Source organism: Taurulus bubalis (assembly GCF_910589615.1).
Source record: "Taurulus bubalis genome assembly, chromosome: 4".
Lineage (NCBI taxonomy): Eukaryota > Metazoa > Chordata > Actinopteri > Perciformes > Cottidae > Taurulus > Taurulus bubalis.
Genome location: NC_136592.1, coordinates 19526181 through 19552163, shown reverse-complemented (window position 1 = coordinate 19552163; position 25983 = coordinate 19526181). Strand labels below are relative to the sequence as shown.

Genomic DNA, 25983 nt, shown 5'->3' with positions numbered 1-25983 from the left:
TTGTTAGTGGAGGTGGACTGTGGAGTGTCCACCACCGTCCAGTCATAAGGACAACTCAAATATAACTGTCACTGTCTAATTAACAGTTTAATAATAACAATGTATAAAATGGCAGCGCTCTAATAGCGTCACCAGACATCGCAATGTTAAAGCACATATGAAAAGCCAAGTTATGTCAATAATCATGATCAATGAGGAATCAGTATGGTTGATCAGTATATTCACTTATCTGCCGGAGACCATCTAAACGTTTGGCAAATGAGACATGACAAGAAAGTCATTGCTCAAACACAGACCTAAATAGCCATATCAAGAATAGTATTAATCAGCAATGGTTCTTTTTTTTCAGTCAAATGTGTCTGTATGCTAACTTGATGAACTATGTTGAGATGGAACATGCTTTCACAGCTGCAGAAGCAGAAACATGAATTGCTATGACAATGTTGGTGGAGCCACACAATATTCATGAAAGAACATGTAATGATGCAGTCCAAACATTCCATATCACATTGAACCATTGGTATAACTGCTGGATATGTAACTAAGTAACTAATTGCCATATCAACTCGTTAAAGTTGCACTTATAACTTATTAATGTTGCGAGGCAAAAAGTTATGCAGGTTTAAATCATTATATTTAGGTCATCCACATCAGACTTTCAAAATAGCCCAGAGTGTAATCTGCAATGAAAATGATTGCCAATGGCATATTGCCAAAGCACATTATTATGCTTTGGCGATGGTTGAGGGTCATAAATGTTACCTGCTCAGCAAAGCTGAGTAATTCCTGGGGTGAGTACTGGGGTATTATTATTTATGGTGACCCTCAATCATTCTTGTGCAGGCAGCTGATAGCAGAAAAATAGGTCAATGTCGACACCTGTTTTGTGTGATCAGCCATAGTGAAACACAAAAAAGGCATCACAGAGCCTCAGAGGCTACAGAGTGATGGCTTAACATCACTGGAAAAAACTCACCCAGGCTGACATTTACCATTTTAGTAGTCCACACATACACACACGCGGATGCACTCATATAGACTGAGACATATAGACATATAGACAGACACACACACACACACACACACACACACACACACACACACACACACACACACACACACACACACACACACACACAGGGGTTTATCCTGAGGTACCTGCGATCCCATTTCAGGAGATGGGCATCTGCTTGGATTGGTTTCCCACTTTGGAGAGCGAGAGATGGAAATGGATTGTAGAGCTGTCCTCCGATTGATAAACCATGTATTTGGTTTCCACAGCTAGCCCTCTCTCTCTCTCTTTGTGTGTGTGTGTGTGTGCGTAAAATGTATTTTAGATAAAGCTGATACTGAAGGACTGTTGATGTGATGTTATGAGTGTGTGTGTGTGTGTGCATACTGGTGTAAGTTTATATACTTATTTCATTCAGCACTTGAGTAACTTCCTTGATCTCAAGTAGTAGTAAAAGCAGCAATGCCACGCTGTTGTGTCTTGCATGTCAAACAAGGACATTAAGTCACAAGAGTTTTCTTTTCTAAATGGATTTTCTGTCTCTGAGCTGTTACCCTGTCATAGATCACACAGCACAAATACACAGCTTTGTGTGACTCTACATGAATCAACATGCCAGTGGAGCAATAATTAGTTCTGTTCTCTTAGTATTAGTATTTTAATTCAAAATGTGTGCTCAAAGAACAGAAAGAAAGAAAGGATAAAAAGCGAAAAGTGAGTTTTATAGTTGTATGTGCTTGACATTTATGGGAATGGATCAGGAGCACATCTCAGAAAGGACTGTATAGAAACAGTAAGATACAAAAGATTTGTTTTTAGGGCACAGACAATGATTTAAGCTAGGAGCATTTGAAGGCATGCAATAGTCCCAGATTCCTACAGAAATCAAGAAAGATTTGTTTCTTGAGCCCCATCAGAGTCAGCAGGGTAACTCAGGACATACAGTATCTAAACTGCAGGTATTTTGAGGCCACTTTCATAACACACACCAGCTGTGCGCAGTTCAGTGAGAACAATAAAACCAATACACTTTTAGGAGACTTGAATTTAACGCAATCAAAAGCTAAGTTAATGAAAAGTGAAATGTCTCTGATTTGATGTGCAATGCACAAAAATGCAACAAGGACATTTCAACAAGAGTAAACACTCACAAAATTGCCAGCACCATTCAAGACCCATATATTTTAAATGGGAATTGAAGTGAACAGCATTTGGTAACATTTTGAGGGATGAGAGCAACTAAACATGCACTATATGTTCCCCGGAGCACATGAAGTGTGATACAGACAGGGATGATCATGGACGATGAAAAATCACTACAATAAAATCATACCAGTAGGACAATGCCAAATTACAGTTTATGTTCAGCGTCAGTGGATGTTCAATGGCTACCAGAGGGACACTTACAGACAGAAGATGTGACAATCCAATAAGCGAATTGTGTCACCCAGTGCTGATATTTGGACAAAATATATGGCAGTTCAGATCAGATCCAATATAGAGAACTCTCTTTTGTATGTCTGTAAAGTACAGTTGCACAATCTTGAGGGAAGGGTTTTTAGCACTTTAAAAGTTTTAAAAAAAGAAGAAGAGATCTATTATCAAAAGCCATGGTATTGTGTTCTGCACTATAGGCAGATAAAGTGACTGAGAAATATAATATGTTCATCCAGCAGCTGCTCTGCTCAGGTGCTAATGGAGGAGGATTGTGACTCAGCTGGATAGAGGTAGTACCCATGGCTGCTGGCTTTCCATGAAAAAAACAGCATGCTTTCTTGAAAATATATATATTGCAAATGAGAAATAGCTTTCAAAATCTTTTTTCTTTTTTCATACAGTGAACTGATCCCGAATCTGGAGGACCTTAGGCGACCATAACTGGGTAGGGTGCAAAGCAATATTTATAAAAAATCATATTGTTATATGATCCAAAAACGCAATACTAAGAAAGTATTACTCTTACTCCACTGTTGCAGCTTGTGAATTGCAAATATTGATCACAGATGGATGCTCACACAGAGTACCACCATACAAAATAATAGTAATAGTAAAAGTTGGTATCATTTTATGATGCACAAACGAATAATGTAATAAAGACACATGCATAATGCATTTTAACACGTCAAGAATCGATGTAATAAATTCTTTGTTGCACATTATGAGCTCTTAATAAAATAAGTCTTAAAGCCTTGCAGTTAACAAATATTGCCTCTATTTGCTTATTTTTCTTCTTAAAATGTAGCCTGCTTGATCAAATGAAAACTGCAATCCATTGTTTGAACAATTACACACATTCAGTTGTTTCAATAAACTGGTAAGCATTGAAGCTCATGAAGTTTACTACACAGTGGCGATTGTCAAGATTTACACATGCACAGATCCTTATCAAAATTAATTCTATTTGGCTGTAGAAATATGAGCGAAAGCAGATTTAGTGACCAGTTGCAGTGAGAAACACTCTTCCATTCATTGACATTCATCCATGTATTTTCTGATGTTATTTTTGAGACCTCCAAGAATGTGGGGTCTGTGGGTACAGTATTTCAGTCAGTTGGTGATGTTCTTTTAGCATCTCTGTGAAGGCTGTACTTGTGCACTTTCTCTTTGAATGTCTGTCATGCTCTCCCTAGGTTATGAATGTTGACTGTGTCGTTGGGATCAACAAACAGCATGATTTGTGTCCAGTCCTTGTAAGAACCTTACAGAAAAGTGTGTCACTCACCGCCTGTGTGTGTTGTTATCCGAGCTTCCCTGTTCTTTGTTGACATAGACGGGATGGCTGCAGGTGCTTGTGGAGCATGTTTGTGCATACGAGTTGCTCTGCACGGCTCTCATATGGCGATTGCAGCTGATAATACCGGCTTCATCGTGGAAGCATAGCAAGCATCCTGTGGTTCCCCCTCAGGTAAACACTCCCAATCTCATAATATTGCAAAATTGTTAAAGCAGAGGCTAGGACATCCTGACTTTTAGTCATGGGTCAAGCTCCAAAAAATGTTTGAAACCATTCCCTAACATTACCGTAATGCTACTTCGTGGCCTATTCTGCTCGACCCTCCGTGCCTGGTAAATGTGTATATCCTTTAAAATCCACACCTCAAGTCTGCAACGCAGGGTTTCTGATATAAATACCAAGTCTAATGTCAAATCAAAGGATCGGATGACCTAATTAGGCTCAGTAGTGTTATTCAAATGGAGTTAATATTTTGCATGCTATTTTGTCATTTTCATTGCATGGAAACACTGAAGCACATGTAGTATTTACTGGATATACGTGGCACTAACTACTAACAGGGATGCATTACAGCTACCAATTTCAAAAAGTTGACAAAAGAGGATATTTTTCCCCAAAAAAGCCAATGTGATTGTTTAAATCCGCTGAAGCACAACACAGTATGTTTTGCTGCTTGTTATGCTGCAACTGTCAAATCTGCTTCTTTGGTCCAAACTGGATTCACATTTTGTAACCTCTGGGTCTCGGGAACAGACCATGGATACAGTACCAGCCACAGAAGTAGAGCAGAACATTACACCAATGAGTAAGAAAGAGCGGAAAGCTAAGAGAGGACAGTTGAGAGATAAAGCTTTGAAAGACGAAGGATAGGTGAGAAAGTCAGGGGAAGAGAGAGGCAGAGAGAAAGAGAGAGAGGAGAGATCCATACAAGCTGCACAGTTTGGCTTCTGTTTAGAGAATTGAGAAACAGGAAATCAATAGAGGCAGCCACCCAGACAGCCAAATAGTGGAGGCTTTACATTGGCACACAGCAAACGATAACTACACATTAATAAGGAAACTGCTATTTGGGGGGGAAATGAGACGCCATCGTTGGTTTGGGCCTTGTTGTGGAATGAGAAATAGACACAGAGTGCTGCAAAAATGAAATGCAATGCAAACACATCTAAGCAAAAAATGCTGCTGTTGATGATGGTTCTCCTTTTTTGTGCAAGTAATTAAAACATGACAGCGTGCTGTTTATCCTAGCTTTACCTCAGTGGTCTAATGTGAAATCAATATTACTATGTGCAAGATTGAACAGCAGAAAACGTTGCAAAGAAAACATTAACGGTTGGACAGAAGGCCTTCAAGATATCTGCAACCAGTACAGAGTGAAGGGTGAACTTAGATTATTCTAGCAGAGATGTTTTGAATGTTATTGACTGTGGGGATTGTTTAACCTTCAGCTTCCTTAAACTATAATGTGTGAAGCAGGTCAATGAATCAGGTAAATACAGGCTGGTGATATCATCAGCCTCTCCCTCTCTGCTTAACAGTTTAATTGCAAAATTGACATAAAATCAAAGCAGAAAAGTATACACACAACCGTTAACGCTTAAGATCAATACAGCTTTGTGAAACTGAGCTCATCCTTTTGCATTTAGAAACCTCTAGCCTTCTCTCTTTGCATCCTATAGATCCCACTGTAATGCAGACATCCCAGTTTGTTAGTAATTCCTCATTATAGTCTCACCCTTTCAACTGGTTTAGCTCATTCTGTTAAAGCCATTCTAAAATTTAAGAGAAGTGTACAGTCAGCGTCCTCCTTAAAGGTCACATGGAAAAAAAATGTCAGACTGACAGTAATGGCTGCACTGGGATTGGATCTTCCACCACCGCTGTTCATTTCCTCTTAAACCTGACCAAATGTCAGCAGCATGCCTGTTTGAGGTTGCTGCAGCATAGTGTCAGTTTGTGGTGGTTAAAGGCGATAATAAATGGTGCTGGAGTCATTAGCTATGGTTTTGAGAAGGGATTATGTCGTACATGTCTTTGAATATAGTCACACTCAAAGAATATTAACAAATGCATCTAAACTCATAATGCATGTCAACAATAGGTGGGCATCCAAGGTAACATCCGCAGGAATGCGTGGCGATTAATGAATATCAAAGTGACTATTTCATGATATAGTTAGAATATTTATTTTTTCTTTACAAGTTAAGAGTTTACTGTGTGCCAAGTTTAAATAATACATTTGTATCCACTATTGGCAGCAAAAAGAAAAACATGAACACCTTTATGGTAAACTTATTAAAGCAAATAGTGGCGAATTAAACATCCAACCCATACAGAAGAACATCATCATTAATTTGGAGTTGTGATTCTGGATACTTAATGAATGCAAGTCCAATATTCACTCTCTTTTAGTTTGGAAGGAAAATTGTCGGCGCCGATGCTGCTAAATGCTCCACTGTGTTCAACATAACTGTGTCTGCTGGGCAGTTAGTGGACCATTGGTTTCCAGCATCAGACCTAAAAACAGCTGCTGACTGCACCTGAACACGCCAATGAGAGCAGCGAGTGTGGGGAAAGAAACAAGTTGTTGGTTTTGGTGTCATTTAAGCAGGAATTTAGACCGTTATCTTGTCTTATAATTTCATGATTCATTTTCTCTTCAGCTGCTTTGTAACTAACTCTTGAATCGATTAAGTAAAATTTAACCACAGCCTTTTACTCCTATGGTATACTGGTATATTCATGGCTAGATCCTATTATGAACACATTTAAAGCATAGTATTATTATATAACTCAATATGCTCTGTTATGAAGATCTGATTTCTGTTGTTTGTGTCGCTTATTTGCATAATAAATGAGGAAGGAACATCATCCGAGTTAAAGTGGATATAATGAACGTAATTACAGACAGTGTGCAACTAATTTATTAAGACTAATAAGTGACTTCACCATTACACTGAGTAAGATCAGCGCTGCCTGGAAATAAGAGGCTGACACACAACAGTGAAACTGATCTTGTGAATACTTTGGACACCGTTACCTTCCATTGCGTTGACTGTATATCTGAGATCACTCTCTCACTAAAGTAGGATCCAAACTGGCGCCTTCTTTTTTAAGTAAAACACCAGTACTTTTCTCACTGGTGTTTACTCACACAAATTACTGGTTTTAGCAGTGGAGACCTGAAGTTACAGATAGATTAGCAAGATAGACATAGTGTTTAAAAAAGCCAAATCCAATACAAGGATGGCGGATATAACTAATGTTAGCCGATCAAGGCAGTAAGAATGGCAGGCGTCCTTGTTAGTTGAGCTGTAAGAAGATTACTTACCACTGGCCACAGCATCTTATCCCCCAAATCCCACTCTAAAACTAGGCAGCCTCCAGCAAGCATGCTTCTTGTTCCAACCCAAGCTTGGCACTGTGCATCATCCTATGTGTCAGGCTATAATAAAAGGCAACATAAAACACAAGAGAGCGCAACCAAAACCAAGAGAGGGCTTGAAAAAGACAGAGGGGGTTTAAGATTATACGAAACCCCAATGTATTCCAGCCAAATTCAAAAGAATAAAAAGCAGGTCCATATCGACTTCATTAGAAATAATTGGGAGTCGGGTCAGAAAGAAATATCAGCATCGAGACAAGTTCTGGATGTCAACATATGGCGTACTTGTGTACAAATAAGAGCACAGAGGGAGCCCCAAATTGATCATATAGAATATATATATATTTTTTAAAGTCAAAAATGTATCAAACAAATATCTTTGAGATCTCTTCCGATACTGTCTGCATGTTAAATAACCCAGTGAAGGGTCCAACACCAAGGCTGAGAAACTTTAGAGGAAAGATTGACACGGATGTAAAATGAGAATGACATAAGGACACACCTTTCAACCACCTTGACAAAGGAGAAACTTCCCATTTAGGTGCCAACTTCCTGAGTTTTGGCACAGTTTAGGCAAGGAGGGTGAGAGATTACGCTCAGGCCACGATCAAAAAGCATCTTCAAATATTTGAAGATGCTTTTTGATCGTGGCCACATGTTTTCTTTTCCCACATCATCAATTAGTGCAGCCGGCCCACAGGGCTCATTGCTGGCGTCAGAACGGTCTGTAGTCAAAATTCTCCAAGAGCGAGCACACATGTTCACATGCAAGCACACGCACGAAGAGATATGTCCAGTAAATGCGAGTAGGTTCATAGAAACCCTCTGTGAGCATTAAACAGTTGTTTACATCATTTTAAAAGGAATTGGCCGGACATCAGAGAGCCAGCAGAGAGCCAGCAACATGTTGCAAGGCTTCAACTCTTTACCAACCTCAACTCACATGCATTACAAATGCAGAAAATGTGGATATAAGCTCATCCCACTCCTACATTTCCTCTTGCCGAGTGTGACTGCAGCTTCCAACCCGAGTGGCTCCAAAAAGATGAAACTCTTCTCCCAAAAAATCCTTTATCTTTTAGTCCATCATGTCAATAAGCACACTAGAGATGTTCACACTTTGTCTAATCCAGTTTATTCTTTCTCAGTAAAAGAAAAAGTTGGAAAGGGGAAAGCATAAAGTAAAACAATGGAAACAAAAATATAGAATTTTCCACGTTCATCTTCCCATTTTATAACCACATTACAACCAAAAGAAAAAGCAGTTCTACACTAAAGTGTAAGTGAAAAGCAAAAATGGGTTAAATAAGGTTTTCTTTAAGATACAGAATATTCATTCATTATGCATGTTCTGTTCATTCCTTCCATAATCCACCAGGAAAACATTTGGAAAGTAATTATTTGCAGCGCACTGCTCACCCCAGTCCCCCCACCCCCTCCTCTACAGCAGGGAAGAGGGACTTACGGAAAAAGTAGAGCAATCAATAAGGTGAAAGATGAGATATGAAAAGTGAAAGGCAGGAGGAGGAGAATGCATGTGAGCTCATTGTGCTAGCTGGAAATGAAAACATGGGGGCCTAAAAGGAAGGAGGGAAATTAAAGTACTGTAGTTTCGTATCAAATAACCTTTAAATGTGGATAATAGAAATGAAGGCCTAAGACATTATGCGAAACCTGAACTATAACAACCAACACACATCTTAACCAGGAACCTCTGAGTGGCGCTCTGCCATCTCAGCTTCAGTCCGAACTCAACAGCAATGTCTGATCTTGCCTGCTTGTGCTCAATGTGAACAACAGTCGAGCACATAAAACAACAAAGGTGTGAGAAAGAGTGCGTATTTGTAAAAGTATAGAGATGTGTGGACGTACACAACGCAGACATTTCAGGTCCAGTCCTAATCCACACGTAATCCACATGTTGTTAAAAACAGACGCGTGGCGAGGACATGTCTTTGTGCAGGAGGGCTGTGGGGAATAGGGAGATGAAGACTGAGACAAAAAAAGGAAGACAGAGAAAATCTGCGAAAAAATTAAGTCTCGATCAATCACATCCCAACGTTGTTGACAGATCAGTGTGCAATCCAAGGACAACCAGCTCACTTCCACCAGTGTAAATTCTGAATTTGGACTTGCAATATCACCCCAGTTTAATTGTCCACAATGGCCTCCTCAAAAGAGCAGAAAACACCTTTTGTATAATCTTAAAACAAACAAAAGGAGTAAACAGGTGTCCTGTGGAGGAAAGAAGAAGGATGCAAATTGGAGAGGGGAGGGGTGAAGATTGGGCTTTGATATCCTGAGGTGGTTGATTAACAGATGTTTTGCAGTAGTGGGTGGCCGGGGGGTAAGACACGGACTTCAACTGAGGCTGGCTTGCTTTGTTTGCTTCACAAAGTCCATGCTTGGCGCAGAGTACAAATCAGCTCGGTCTGATTTTGAGGTAAAGAGCACAGTCTATAAACAGCGCCAAAGCAGAAGTGTACGCAAAGGGTGTCCATCCTTTTTTCTCCTCCTCCTTCTCTTCGTCGTCGTCAATCTTTCTTTTATTTTTTGAGGTAAAGAGTATAGTCTTAAACTGGCTTCCGGGACAAACATTTGTATAAAGCATTGTATTTCTTTTCGTCATCTTACTCTGCTCACACTTGTGTAGTCAGCAGCTTGCAACAAAGTGAAGAAATTGTATATTTCCTTTGCTTTTTATTGTTCCGTCATTCCTGGGTTGGGATTTTCCAAAAGGCATCTTAGCAGCAGGGATATGATCAAGCCAACAGAAGCAGAAAACAATGGGGATATGGGTAAAAGAGCGAGCATAATTTAAAAGAAAGGGTGGAGGTTTGTATCCAAAAAACCTGCAAGAATCTTGAAAAACTAAATGAGAAGAAAACAAAATGAAAAATCAAATCCCTGTCAGTGCTAAGACACCGTCTGAACACTGAGATTCTTCGAAGGGAACGGCGCTCAGGAGCACTCTTCTCCGATGCGCTGGCATGAGCGGCCCACTTTGCGGTCGAGCTTGACCATCTTCAGGACCGCCTCCTGGCGACCACGGCCCAGGTGGTCAAACAGACACTCGTGTTGCTCTGGAAGCCGATGGAGCATACAGAAGACATAACCTGGAGGAGGGTCGAGGGGTATGGGTATAAAAGAGGGGGGAGTGGTTAATTTTCCAAGTTCAGCAAATATACAAATATTACTTTGCCTGTACTTCAACAAACAGAACGCAAAATAATATTGTAGGATATATAAATAGTGCATTAAACATGCTTTTCTGCATACAGCCAAATTATGTGAAAATGTTTCAAACTCATGCAATTTATACAGAAGGTAAAAATAAAAAAAAGCAACATTGTAGATGCCAGTACAGGTTGACAAACATCTGCATTATACAAGTCTTAGCGATAGACAGATAATATTTACTGCGCTACAACCGTGCCTTTGTAAAAGGTCCGGTTACCAGAGAAGACATTCTGGTTGATAGCTTCCTCCTTTGACTCCATTCTACAAAGGCAGACAACCCTCATCTGTCTCACGGACTCTCTGCGTCTACTGTAGCACTCGCAACAAAAGCCACTGCTGTAGGAGGCTCGTTAAGCTCAGAGAAGCTCGTTAGCTCTCGTCACCTTAAATTCATTCATTAATACACATAATAACACTGCTGGCATTCAATGAGTGGTGATTAAAAACCCAGTTTGACAGCTGGTTGCTATGCAATTAAAACCTATGTGATTACAGCGCACATAAATGGAGTGAAAGGGAGGAAGTTGTGTAACAGTTGAGACTTTTAAAAAGGGGATGGGCTGCTGGACATGTCGCTTTACTGCGATGAAAGGACCAAAAAATGCTTTGATGACGAGTGTAAAGGGCCAATGGGAGACACTTTTACAGCATATACATATCACTCTATTTTAAAAGGCAAAACCAACACAAATACAAACGATCCCTTAAGGTAATTATTTTCAGCTCCCTGAAAAAAGAATCTATGTGTGTTACGATGGATTTCCATTACATCATTTGTACCAGATTTAACTACACCAACTGAGCTATGTCTGACTTTTTATTACCCTATTTTTTAAGCTAGAGAAACCATACTTATTTTGTTATTCTCTTATCGGAAACTCCCAAAAGTTTCCACCAAGCACTGCAGGTGTTTTTGCAACTGAAGAGTGAATTGAGATGAGTTTTTAAAACATCAATGAGCTGGGAGGAAATTTAGATTTTCAAAGTTTTTATTGCATAAAATCCAAGCTGTCTTAAATATTTATTCCACCTAAGGTAGAAATGAAAAAAAGCAAATTCACGAGTGGCTCACACTCTCTCCCTCACACTTAGTGTGTAAGTGGGAGAGAGAGAGAGGTAACCCAGTTAAGATATTAATTTAAAGGATAATTATCATATTAAACGTTTATTTACAATTCCTGCTGATGCACAACACACAAGGCCAAATTGATTGCAGCCATTGTGTGAATATAATGTACCGTATGACTGAATCCGATTACTTAAGTTTTAGTAAATTAAGAATACCACAGCTTATCTTCACATAATGGACTCATTATCAAAGGTTACTGGTTATGGAAAAGCTGCTTTTCTAACTTTAGGACCATTGCGTGCGAAGTGAAAGACAAGGGGCCGTATCAGTCAGGAATGAGGTCCCGCTTCGCTTCGATCTCAGATGAGAACCTGTATGATCTAATTAGCTTTTTAAGCTCTGTTTCATATTTAGACCTAGTCAGATGAATGTTATAGCCACTGCGTAACAGCAGAAGTCTACCGAGTGTGACAACATTGGATCAGATAGTCCCACCAGAGATTTATTTTCTTCCCCCATTCACTATCTGAAAAGCGTCCGTGCTTTCAACTCATTATCAGACCGTCTTGGCTTACAATGAGAAACATTTTGCAGAAGCATTAGCAAAGTAACCTGCAATTAAAGCAATAGTCAGATATCACCATAATTGCCACAATTTCCCCTTCAGTCTGTAAAAGCATGTTTTCATAGTGAGCATTGAACCATTAAGGATGGATGGCCCATGCATTAAGCAGCGCCTGCTGGAAAAAAGGCAAGTCAATTTCCAATTTAGAAATTGTTGCGTGGATTTAAGCAGAGGGTCTTTAAGTAGCAAAGAGCTGTGACTGTTTAAGTACTTTAATTTGTATGCAAACAAGTTGATTAGCAAGCCAAGTATTGCTTTTAACTGCATTAGTGTTCGAGGTAATTGGCTTATGTTTTATGTGCAATGTGAAACATTCAGGCTTTCTGTAATGATGCCCTCAAGGCACTCCTCTGATCATCGACATTTCCGTCAACACAAAAACACATGGTAAAGTAGGAGATGCATTTCACTGCACTCGATGTAAAATTAACCAACATGTAATTATGTATTTAGGAGGCCAATATTACCCACTGAAAGAATGCACGTGCAATGTCTTTAATAATAGCTACCACTGCTTAATATTTATGCTCTTGTGTGTGAGTTAACCTGTGCATGTATAGGATTAGCATGCACCTGGTCATGCGTTAAAATATGTGTGTGCCCATGCATGTTTATGTGTGTAGACTTGTATCATCGTACCACAGCGACAGAAACCCAGTTCTTGCTGAACCAGCTCCAGTTTGGTTTGGCAGTGATGGCAACGTTTGCGGCTCCGCTGTTTAGAGCCACCGCGAGACGAGGATGATGATGATGATGATGATGCAGACAAAGATGACGATGAAGACTCTTCACCCTCTGGCATGTCACCCACTCTTGCTCTCTTCTCGGGTGAAACATCACTTTCCGACTCCGAGGCTGGAGGAAAAAAAGAAGAGGTCTTTAACTGTAACGGCATTAATTATTTTTTATATTTAAAATTTTGGATTTGCCACAATAGTAATTACAGCAGAGGTTTCAGTATAGACTATTTATGCTGTGGACATCCATAAGTTTGTAACAAAATGTAAATGAATAATCAAGCCTTGATTGTTAATTTTTTTTTCATTTCTATTGGGTTAAAACTTGACTATGCAATGCAACAAAACATCCCCATCTTGTTTATACTGTACTGATCATAGGTTTGACTGTGGCTCAGTGGTTAGCATGCCCGTCTTTCAATGAGAGGATCGGCGGTTCGAACCCCGGCTCCGCTAGTCAAAGTCCATGTGTCCTTGAAAGCGTCAGCTAAATGTAATGTAATGATCAGGTAATAATGGCAACTTAAATTATTGTATTTTGTTTTCTGTGGTTGTCGGATACAAAGCATGTCAAGGTTAATCAATCTGAAATCTGGTTTTGAATCAGATCTACCGATTTAACGATACACTTAAAATCAAACCATCTCATCTTTTATTAGTACCACAGAATAATCCAAAGAAGCATTAATCTCCTGAGTGTCAAGAACATCAGCTTTGACTAGAATTTCAAAAGAAAATATCCAATGATAAACTCCATCACAATTTTCATGTACTATAAACTGTGAGACTTGCTGGAACAAAAACACCTCTATGTGTTTAATAAAAAGGTGCTTTGGAGATGAATGATTATCCTGCATTAGAAGACGTTCCACCCAACACCTGAGACGGGGAGAGCATGTCGCGACTTTCTCTGGTCGGCTGGAATTTCAACTCAGCTTTTTCTCATCAATCCTCCAGACTTTTTCTGTGGCCCGGCCGAATACTGATCAGCGCTCAATAAATCTCTGAGAACTAGGCCAAGCTGAGCAGCCAGATCCCCATAGCTAGCCCCATCGATCCCCAAATGTGCTAGAGCATGTGTGTCTGTACATGTGCAAGTGCATGTTGTGCCAGCCTTTCGTTATACTGGTAAATCTCTGTGGCCAATTTAAGAGAATAAGAAGCAAAGGCATTTGAACGATGAACATATTTAAGTTGAGTTATAGTTTGCACTAAAGTGTATCCAGGCTTTAAACCATAACACATTTAGAGAGACAGTAAAAAGTGAAACGTCAACTCAGCCACATCACAAGGTTTAAATGATGCTGCGTGTGCATGTGTGTGCTCGCATGATCCCGCCGCATTAGACAAGGGATCAACATGTTCACACACCACTGCTAAGCCTTGCCTGCTCTGCAGTTGTCTTAAGTCATGTGCTAGTTTTCACGTGTGTTAGCGTAGCAGGTAGTGTGAAAGAATAGTGAAGCGAAACTGACACTAGAAGTTGCACTGTTTAGACATCCGCCTTGTTTAACTTATTTTAATAAATAATAATGCTCCAGCTCCATGCATCCTCCATGTTTGAGCTGTCAGAAGAGCGTCGTTGCAACTGTCTCCTCACTTTCTATTTCATCATGCTATTTCTTAAATTGGTATAATCAAACACAGAACCTTCCTGTTGTGATGTGACAGTGATTTAGAAGTATATTACACACACATATAGCCAGCATTCACACTAGCATAATAAGCACTATACATTTGCACCCTCTTGCAGATACATTGCATCCCCAATATCCTTCCCTCTGCTATTTCCACTGGAAGTACAATTAACCTGGCTATTTAGGATCAATCCAATGCCGTTTATGCTAATGGTTCCCCCATTCCAATACCCTAAGTGGACATGACAAGAGCACAGAGAAAAACACAATAATGGACATTGTAATGGCAAAGCTGAGGCATACCTGACTCAAAGGAGCGTTTTGTGGGAGTGGAGAGTGAATTGAAGACTGCGTCTGTGCTGGATACTTCTAAAAGAGATGTAGTGAGAAAAGGGGAGAAGATAAGAAAACTAAATGGAAAAAAGAGAGGACATAAAGGCACTAGTTTCTTGTAAGACTTTGTTGTAATTTCCCTCATTTAAGTGTAAAACAAAATCAAATGTCTTCTGGCTATATTGATTTAGAACAGAGCGATAAATAATTCCACAATAAATCATCTAAAAACAGAAAATACTGGGGTACAATTTTCTACAAGGTAGCGAGATTTTTTTTAAATCCTTTAATATGCCTTGAGCTTTTTTTCTTTCAGAAAAAGACTGTGATATATATCTGGGGGGAAGGGGGGCGCAGTGTGCTTGTGTGCATAGCTTCAGTTTACAATAATATAAAAGAGAAAAGACAAATGAAAAGCTAGAACCATTGAGCTGTTACCATTACTTAAACAACTAATGAATTATCAAAACAATTGCAGATTTCAGCTGTAGTAACAAGTAATAACTCAGCATCAGGCTCAAGGTACAGCTAAGAATGATGTGTAGTCAGCCCTTCATTCTATACGGCTCTTTACTCAACGTTCTATAGGGTTCTTTACTCAACGTATATGTTGGGACTGAAGTGCAACATTTAACTTGTTGATGGTGCATGAATAAGTGACCATGAATGAATGAGTTTGTCAGTTTGTGAATAAATAGAGTGCTGCAGAAATGAGTCCTGAAGCCCAGAAATAAGTGAGCATTTTTGCACTCTTTTCCTTGTCCCGAAGTCGATGGGTTTTTGGTTAGATGCCTGAAAAAATATTTATAGGTAACGCAACCTTAAGAGATTTTAACTATTTTTTTCTATGATATAAAATAAGTCAGTAAATACCCATCTCATGATTTCTGAAGCTTTTACCTAAAAAAAAAAAGTGGCTTTTACATTGTAAATTGTAACCTGGACCATATCCAGAAGTGGCTAAATGAGGCTCAAAAACGTCATCAAGTAGACTAGCCTGCCTCTACAGCCTTGGTGTGTATATATATGTACACATTAATATCCTAGTGTTAGCTTTTTTACTTCTGGCATTGTACTTCAAAGATAGTTAAAGTGATTTGTGAAGATTATCTTGCTTAACAAATCATGCAAGTATCATAAACTAAGCTTTTGCCACAGAGTTTATTTTCTGCGATAATCCACAATCCAGAAATTGCATTGGCTTTTTGTCAAGGGAATAAGAGCGATGCTAACTTCCGGGGTTGGTCAATAAAAATCTGTCATCCCTGCAGCACTCCATTACTATGAGGGGCTTTTCTTTTTATCAGCTATAATCATGTACTGCTGTAACAGAGGACAACGTTAGTGTGGGAACATGTTTTTACAAGTTCATCTATTCTGGAACTATTTTATTGTCGTGTCCTGGATCGGCCTCAACAAATAACATTGCCACTGTATAGCAATGACCGATGAACTGGCAATTGTAGGTGTCCTCTTAAAACCGTCACTTCTAAATGGATACCCTTTGCTATCATTCTCTCTCTCTGTGCCATGAGGACAAATATAGCCGGGACAGGGGCACTGCAGCTGCAGCTGGTAGGAACTAGTAGCTGTCTTCTGCAGAGATGCCCTGGACTATGAGCTGCAACACTCTGGTTTTGACCGCTAGAATTAGAGAGTATGCATTAAAACTAGGGCTGGGCAAAGTTGAAAAAAATTAACTGATTAATCGCATGATTTTTCTGTGATTAACTGCGATTAATCTCATTCTGCACCAAATTCAATAATGAATGAAAAACTTGTGTATTGCACGCTTTTATTTTAAAGTAATGTTATCATAACTATATAACGGGCACTCTCGAAGCAACAGCAAGTTAACAACAGTATATAAATCAGTTTGCTTTCTTTTTTCTGAACAGGTACCAGAAGAAACATTTTATATTATCAGTGAACAGTATAAACAGTCTGTTCAGTAGTAAAGGTCCCTGTTAGAGGGACAAGCGAATCCTTCTTTTGTCTATGTTCAAACAGTAACGTTCAAAAAAATTCAGAAACAGTCAAAGCATGTGAAGCAGCACCCACAGTTCAGCAATATAATGACCTGTGTAAGTAACTCCATGTGTTCTGAAGTTAGAAACGGCTTGTCAATCAATTTCGTTGTTTTTGTTGCATGTTTTTTGTCTGCCGTAAGCAAAATGTATCTAGTTTCCTGTTTTGAGATAAGGTGCTTTTATTTTGAAGGCGAAAAACAGAGTTCAAACGGATGTCACATAGTGCGCCGTTTAACGGCTAAAGCTACAGTCTTCAAAGACCATCTGTCGGAGGGGTACGCTACAAACTCCGAGATAACTGTGGGTACTACAGTGATGTCCAGTAGTCTCAGTGAGAGCAACAGTTGGTGCACGTTGTATACATGCACGTTTATACAACTTGTGTATTCTCTTGACGACGGTGCGTCTGGAGGCTCATACGTGCCATCATTCGTTGCGATTCTAAGGATGCTGGTGGCTGCATCAATGCTGTGTAACGTTAAGCCCCTCCCAATGAAAAAAAAAACTGCGGTTAACGCATGATAAAATAATTGGCGGCGTTAACGGATTGCTGCGTTAATGCGTTTATAACGCATTAACATGCCCAGCCCTAATTAAAACGCATTAATAAGTTTGTAGGCCATTAGGCATACTACTTCAATGTGTACTGCAAGCATTACAAACTAAAATGACCACTTCACATAGACTTTGAGTTCTATGCTTCAAAGTGGGTGTGCTCTATAGATTCATGGAAAAAGGGAGCAAGAATGTAGTCACTCATCTGAAATAATAAAGAGGATAAACTGCCGTCATACCGTCCTGAGCAGGTAGAGATGGCGCTCCCGTCTCTCCTTGCGAAGGGTCCTCTGACGCTTTAGGCATCGACATCAGCGACTGACTAATGCTGCTGTTTGTTTCAGTACAGAAGATGTCTGCTTGCTTGCTGCTGGAGCTTGAGGAGGCCTTTGGGGCACAATCGTCATCTGGCTGTTTCTTCTGAATATCTATGGAAAAAAGGTAAATGGTGAGACATTTGTGTTCATCTGTGAAACATGTTTGAATACATATATCAGATTTGGGGGTATGCAGAGGTTGTTAACTTGGGCAGCAGGCCAAACAAGTGTGGCATAGTGGGAACTCGGGTGCATCTTTGGATGGTGTTTAATATAATTTAGAATACTGCGGTACACTGACATAGTTCTGTTTGAATCATATTTAAATGGCTTTAGTTTTCTACTCGTATCTCTGAGAGGGGACAAAATACTCCCTTAAGACTTGAGCAAAATCTCCAGACTTGACGGCTTCTAAAGAGTATTGAATTAAGAAGGCTTGGGTGAACCTAGCACACACAAGGTATGCCAACAAGCACACAGCCGAACAAGGACTTACCTGCAAAACATTGTGAACAGAGATTCATGGTTTTGCTCGATCTGAGGAAAAAGAGGAGAAAGAGAAAACAAATGTGTTCATCAAATAGCTTGTACAACATGTTTCCACAATCCTCAAGCCCCTTGATAAGACATTATTTCTAACCCTACAGCAATCAGTTCTTACACAGATCAACTCTTGTACTTGAAAATGTAGAGAATGGATAGGAAAAAATAAAAAATAAAACCGGTGATAAACAAAACAATAAACAGATTGAATGTGACGGGGTAGATTGTTCCAAACTCTGGGTTCCAGGACAAAAAAGAGCAATCGTCTTCGGTTGTACGTTTGGCAGGCGGTACATCCAATCGGCTTTGGTTGGAAGAGCTAAGTGGACCCTCGGTGGTGGAAGGTATTATTAGCTTGTAGATGTAGGCAGGGGCTGGCCATGGAGTGCCTTTTTACGTGTGAAAAAATCTTAAAATCAACCCTGAACTTTCCCAGGAGCCAATGCAGTGAGGCTAAAATAGGAGTGATGACAGATGTACAAGCAGTCATCGTCTAGAGATCCAAAGGAAGATCTACAGGAGTTGGTTGACCAGACTAGCAACTAAATACTTTATATTCATCAGGTGGCCAGAACCACCACTTCAATTAGATGTCTATGTGCCATGTCTGCTGGTAGAAAGGCCAAGTGAGCCGAGTTTGTTAACATGGTAACCACAGAAACTTGATGAAGCAATATTGAGTCTGAGCTGCGTTTCTGTGCGTTTTAACTTTTCGAAACCCAGACTCTTCGGAGAATGTGCTTTGGAATCTCTTTCCTTCTAGTTTTAAAACGATCAGAATAAAATTCCCCTAATTATATAAATAAAACGGTTATATTAATGTACGGTTACACTCCCCTTTATCATTGTTGTAACCTTTTACATACATATGTCAGGAGTTCAACTTTATCAGCATTAGTGAATATATAATAATCAAATAGTTATATGGTTGAGCTCAATGGTCAGTTGTGTCTGACTCAAACATTGATTCTGTACAAGGCAGTCACAGTATGGTAGTATCAGTATGATGGAACAAGTTAGTATAATCTTGAAAGCAAACAGTTGATTTCAAATGAAAATTATAGGACCTCTCATCTGTGTTGGCAATGCACACAACTGGTTTGATGAAGGTGAGCAAGAGGCGTAAATGGAGAACATTACAAACCTCATTAACTTGCCCTTGTTTACAAGCCACAAACGCTTCTAAACATACTTTTCCCTTCCAAATCATGGCTACATATATGAAATGGCTGTTGTTATGGGGTTGATTACTGAAGCCATGCTGATTTCAGTGGCACAACTCTATCACAACAGATGGCTCTAGCTTTCCTCTGAGAGGACTCCTCTCATTTCCTCCCCAGTCCTCGTCCTTACTGTCTGCGCATTGAGCGTGACGGTCGCTGCCATCAGTCACATTCTATTTATTTTGGGTGCTTTGTTGCACACCTTTGTCCTCATTTCTAAATGTAGGGTCAGCTGCAGTCGACCTGAGGGTTGTCTGTCAGTCTGCTGGTGTATGGTATTGGGTATAAAACAGAGAGGAGGAAGCAAGGGGTAAGAATAGAGGAGAAAAATAATCATGAGACGCCGGCAGGGAGGAAGTCGGTACAGAGTGAACAACAAGTCATATCCTGTTGTCACCATTATAAATCAGAGGTAATCAACTCACGGATTAATTAAGGAACCAAAAGGGGTGAGAAAGGATGAGGAGAAAAAAACATGCAGGAAAGATGCTTGTTATACTGAGTGGAGTTTGAACAGACAACACAATTGGCCCACTGCTGTTACTAATGAGAATATCTGATTGGAACAGACAGGAAGATGGACTCGGTTGCCTGGTGATGCAGCTTGAGTGACACAAAGGAGCAAAGGCTTGGATGGTTGATAAATGTTTTGAAGGAATAGGTAAAGTACAAAATAACTTCAGAAATACAGGTCGAAGTCTGTTAATAGAGAGTACATTTTATTGCTTGTGTGCATGATGTAATTAATTAGACAATGTCAAATATATATATGGGGAATAAAACAGCGACAGAGAAAGGCTCAGCTGTGATTTATGTTCCAAGGGGAGGAGAGATTAGACGTTATAGTTCTACATTGTAACCTGGACCAAATCCAGAAGTTTTGCTTTGCCGATGGGCCCTTCAATAAAAACTGGACAGGCAGCACAAGCCCAACATGTCCATCAAGGATTAAAAAAGCATGCATTCAATACTTTTGTTAATCCAAATCACTTTTGTTATCAATAGAAATGTAGGGCTAATTAATAAACTAATTCCAAATGCAATTGCTTGACAAATCCAGCAATTTGCTATAGCCTTGGCAACAGCAATCTCATTACTTATCAGTGCTATAAATGTGTTGTGCTTATATGAAATCACTACAATAGGTTGCTACTGTAGTAGTATGGATTGAGGAATGTATTTATTTCTCATGTGTCCCTGTATCAGAGTAGCCTAGCAGCAACTAACAGAAGCTGTGTCATTAGCCATGTTTTTTATTGTTTATTATACCAAAAAAAAGAAGAAAAAAAAAAGAGTGCTTGGACATGACAAAGGACTACGTTCAACTTACTATGTCAGTGGTTCTCGAACTGTGGGGCGCGACCCTCTAGTGGGGCGTGGAGGTATTACAGGTGGGGCGCAGGGGGGGTGATGCCGTTTTTTTTTATATATATTTTTTTTTTAAAAGACATTTTTATTTATATAATCCTTTATTAATCCCACAATGGGGAAATTATTCTCTGCATTTTACCTATCCTTAGTAATTAAGAAGCAGTGTGCTGCTGTGAAGCACTTGCTTCAAAGTCTTGCTCAAGGACATGAAACTATGGGGAGAACAGGGATGAACCGCTACCTTGTGGTTTCAGGACGAACATCCCCATGAACATGATAACTTTACATAGTACAAAAGTAGAACGTACACGGAGATAAAACATCATTAATAAATACATGGAGAAATGCCTGTACTTTCATGTAAATGTTTACGTTACGCCGTTAACAGGTTACGCTACGCATGCGCGACTCGCCGATTCTTAGCGTTTTGCTAAAAGCCTCCGTGAGATCTCCGTGAGGTCTTTTCTGCTGTTGCGTCTCTCAAAACAGAATTTAGATCCAAGCTCAACATTAAGCATGATGAGCGGCCGTATCAACTCTACAACCCCGTTTTAAAAATATTCGTAGAGGAAAGCAGCTCACTACAGCCACTAATACTGATAAAATGTGATGCTCACACATCTGCACTCATTTTGTTTTGCACAGGTTGAATGTTATTGTTATTATCTTTGTAAATATATTCAGTGCAAAACAGGTTATTTGCAGCCACAATAAGTATTTTTTTTTGCCAAATATTAGTAATTTTTTGCACAGATTGAACTTTATTTGCAATGTTCTAACAAAATGATTGCACATGTTATTAGTTTTTGTCTAATGCAGGAATCTGGTTTACTTGAAAGGGATTGCAATTTTCTTTATTCTATTATTTGAAAAAGCACGGATGGAGGAGTCACAAAAAGTTGGACCATTTTGTTACAATTTTGTTGAGGCGGTGGGGCCCGAACATTTTTCTTCCTCCAAAGTGGGGCGTGACAGAAAAAGTTTGAGAACCACTGTACTTGCCGACCTTGACAAGGAGCTACACACACATGCACAAAACTAACAGACCAACACAAACTATCTACACCTGCAACCAAAACAAATCCAACAAAAATACTTGAAAAAAAAAGGGACCGAAAATTAAATAATTAGGGTACATATCTCAGTGACCTTCTGTAAAATGGGCTGCTAAATTATGCAAAAACGTACAGTGTTATAAACATATGTATGTTAATAATGTGGAGGACGTTTAATGCAGAAATATCAAAGCTTGTAAGCAAGCGTGGAACTGTTAGTGCTATTTGTAATACTGTAACAAGACGCAGAGATGGCATGATTTTGGTGCAGAGTGCAGACTCAAAAATGTTGAACACAGGTGAACTCTGATCAGGTGGGTCCCCACAATTTAATCTCTGGTTTTAAGATCCTAACCCTGATGCACATAACTTTTGTTTCCTTCATTGACCTGGTTGCTTCCACTCTTTACAACTAAGCTGAAAATTGAAGACTGTAAAAACATATATAATTTCTTTTTTTTTTAATGTAGAATTAATGAGGAAATACCTCATTGAGATTAAAACACTTCCTGAACAAGACAGCAGTACTGCATATAACAGTTACAGCCAATTGCATTTATCATCTTAATTCTCTCATTAGACCCCCAATGTGTAATGTTACAAACATAGTTCAGCGAGCAAGCCATATCTAAAGTGGGATCTTTGTACCAAACTTAGGTCAAGATATAATTTAGGTTTCCCTCCAAATCCAAATAATAACATATATTTAAATGACTCTAAATGTAAAGTACCATTGTGTATATATCCTCTGTCTGATACTTGGTAGGTGCTATTTAAAATAGTGTTTATCACTGCAAATATACATATGGTATACGTATCAATTAAGCTCACATTTCGGCAGACTAAAATGGCTTTGATTGGTGTCAGGAACACTTGCAGATACTGAAACGTGAACAATCATGTGAATTGAACGTCAATATGTGTCTCAAAAACTTCAGGATATCTTGGGCTCATGTGTCCCAACACAGTAGACATGATAAGACGTCCTCATGATGATTCATGTGCTTCGGGGAAACTAAAACAAACGCACTGTGTCAATGTGTGCAACTATGAGTCACTATATTAGCACATATCCTGCTTAACAGCAAATTTAAACTGATGGAAACCACCAATGGCTAGTTTTCCACCCAAGTCCAGTTGATGTGTGATATCTCTAAATAGCTGCTTCCTTCATGAACTGAACACTTTAAAACCAGCTAGTTTCTTCACGCTGTCACAATACCTGGAGGGCTTATCCCCTGCGCCCACCTGTACGGGAGAAGGTTAGCGAGGCCAGCTGGTGTTAGCTCGCAGTTCATGCTACAAAACAATGGGGAGGGGGTGATAACAAGAAGGGCAGCTCATCCCTGTGTGAGCTGCTAACGCTAATGGCTAGCAACTCTGCTAGCTCAGAGAAAGAAAACATCTTGCAATCGAGACATTTGAGAGGTATTTCGCCTTACCCCCAGAAACCACAGGGGCAGCGCGGGGGTACGACGTTCACGTTACTCGGTGGACTGCTGCCCTCGCTCCCCGTGTCCCCCATGTCGGTCTTTCGCGTGAGGCTGTTCCGCGTAGCAGGTGAATCCGGGGTTGGAGTGAGGGCCTCGTATTTGTGTTCAGATATTCCCTGGCTGTGACAAAGTACAGGGTAAATACCCCCGGGCCAGATTATCGTTTAACGTTTCACTGGACGAGGAACGGTCTGCCGACACGAGCGGCCACGGCTTCCGTAGAATTATAACAGCTTAAATCGCCGTTGAAAAACTGGAGCCGTCAAAGCCGACGACGGGCAGAGCCACCGGGGGAATCCTGGGCCGATCAGCTGGAGTGAGGCGCAAACCATTGCCATAGAGGGGTGGCGTGTCGGTAAAGAGACGGCGAAACGTTGCTGGGATTGGATAGAAAATGAAAAAAAAATAATACGGTTGTAATATTGTATATAGTGTCCATGCTTACCATGTAAATGATTCATTTTAAAGGTTTCATTTATAAAGGTAATTGCGTTAATATGGTATGATCCGTACCAAACTATCTTCCTACAACTCGAAAGCCCTCAACACCATGTTACAGTATTCTCTGCTGTTTCAGCCACATTTCATGTCGGAAAATATTTAGATTTTAGTCTATATTTCGTTCACTTGCCTAAAAAACATCTGCTGTTGTTGAACTGAACCCACATTTTAGTTGTAATGACATGCCACACCTGTCATTGTGCCTGTGTCCGTTGCTTTTTGAAACGCATGAAGCTTTAAAAATCATGTTTTCTGCTTCCTAAAAGCAGAATTATGGTGAAAATGTGCAATATACCTGAATGTTGTTTCATTGTATACAGGCTGAGCACAATGTTTTAGTTTTGACTTAGTCTTTGTCATATAACATGCACATGTAAATCACAGAGTTCACAATGACCAATTTCCATTTAGCTGCATTGTTTTCAGAATTCTGGTATTTTGCATGTTGGCTGACTGTGACAGTGTTATAGTTTAGCTACACATTCAGGCACAACTTGACAACAGCCATTCTGAAACCCATCATTTCCAATGGCTTGCACAGTGGAACGACGGCTTTTCACTTTATCAAAGCAAAGTGTGATGTGTGCTGAACCCGGTACAATAACTGCCTTCGGAAATATCACGGTATTCTATCATTGTTATTATTATCAATATTATTAATATTATCATTGCTACTATTGCAAGTAGTTTATGAAAGGTTATTTTTAATTAAAATGACCATTACCAAACCTTGAAAGATGTCCTAATCCGTTTTTATCCTTGTTGGCTATAAGATGGCAAGGTCTGCCGGTCATTGGGGATGTCCTTTAGTCTGTTGGTTCAGCCCTTTCTTAAACAGAGTAAATTCATTTAACAGCTATTGAATGAATGCCTTTGAAATGTGTCTTTTCACCTGATGTTATGGTCCTACAAGGATGAATCCCAATAAGTAGCTAGTGGTGACCCCTGAAACTTAAAACTTAACATCAACTGGTCAGAATTTCCACACGCCCCAAACAGTTTATGACAAGTTACATCTAAATCTAAAGATCAAATTCTTCTCAGCTGTAGGCCGACTGTAGGCCTAGTAGCAGCCGATACATTCAAACACCATATGCTAAACATCCAAATTTAACATCCATTAGGCCTCTCGCATTTTGACTCATCGGGTAGATGCAGTGTAGTCATACTCAATTTAGGTCTTTATCTTCTGGGTGATGAATGTGTTTGTGCCTGTTTTTTTATCAGCATCAGCTGACAGGAAGTGAACATGGACCTTAGCTGTTGCCTGTAGCAATGCAATTCCGTTGAAATGGTGCATACATTAGTGGTGCATGGCAATGGGGATTTCAAAATGCCTAATGAAGATCTGAAAGATCAAATAAAATAGCTGCGAACTAATACAACGCATATCTTTTGTTTAAATCTTGCCTCACTGACATGGCTTACTTATATAATTGAATTGAGACATTATTATTGGTGTTAGTTCCAGCTGCTGTATGCTATATTTTTCACTTATTTTCAGTTGCATGCATCTTTGTCCAACACTTAACCCACTCTTGTGCATCTCTAACAGTAGAGATGGCTAACAAATCTTCGGACAGCATGTGTTTCATTTGACACAAAGTAAATATGAAACCTCAATTCTGCGAAGATGTGTATGTCAATTACTACATTTTTTGGTCAACCAAAACTGGAGAGTCAATAGGCTTGTACTTCTTAAATCCTCACCACTCAATAGGTCGTTAAAATGTGAGCTAAAGCTCGAGAAATAATGTATTCCACAAAACGTTTGCAATTTGTAATGGCTAAAGAATCCAGATTTAGTATTTTGCTGACATGACAGATGATTAAAGCTGTCTGCTTTCCTGCTTGGGAATGGAGTTGTTTCATATGCACAAATATTGATGGTGATGTCTGCGACAACAGAAATAGCATCAATGAATCCTGTGTTCACCTCAAAATGACTTTGAGAAGATTGCAACACTTTTCTTTAGAGACAGGAGGTTTGGATTCCCCTCAGTAAAACCTGCCAAGAAGTAGCTTCTGTCTGCAGGGAAGGACAAGTGGGCCCTGGGTGGAATGCAGATAGATAGCTGATAGTTCATTAGCTAGTTAGACACAGGGAAGGGGTATACCACAGA

The 25983-nt window shown here is 39.6% G+C and overlaps 1 protein-coding gene across 1 annotated transcript; it reads right to left on the bottom strand.

Moving 5' to 3' along the window:
• Nucleotides 1-10092: 10092 nt before the first annotated feature.
• Nucleotides 10093-23391, bottom strand: LOC306735551 (AN1-type zinc finger protein 3 homolog; the record flags this gene model as incomplete). The annotated part of the gene is made up of 6 exons (XM_079217035.1): nucleotides 10093-10247; nucleotides 12705-12920; nucleotides 14743-14808; nucleotides 17597-17785; nucleotides 18171-18211; nucleotides 23309-23391. The coding sequence occupies 6 exons, from the start codon at nucleotides 23389-23391 to the stop codon at nucleotides 10093-10095; spliced, it is 750 nt and encodes a 249-aa protein (XP_079073161.1).
• Nucleotides 23392-25983: the final 2592 nt, after the last annotated feature.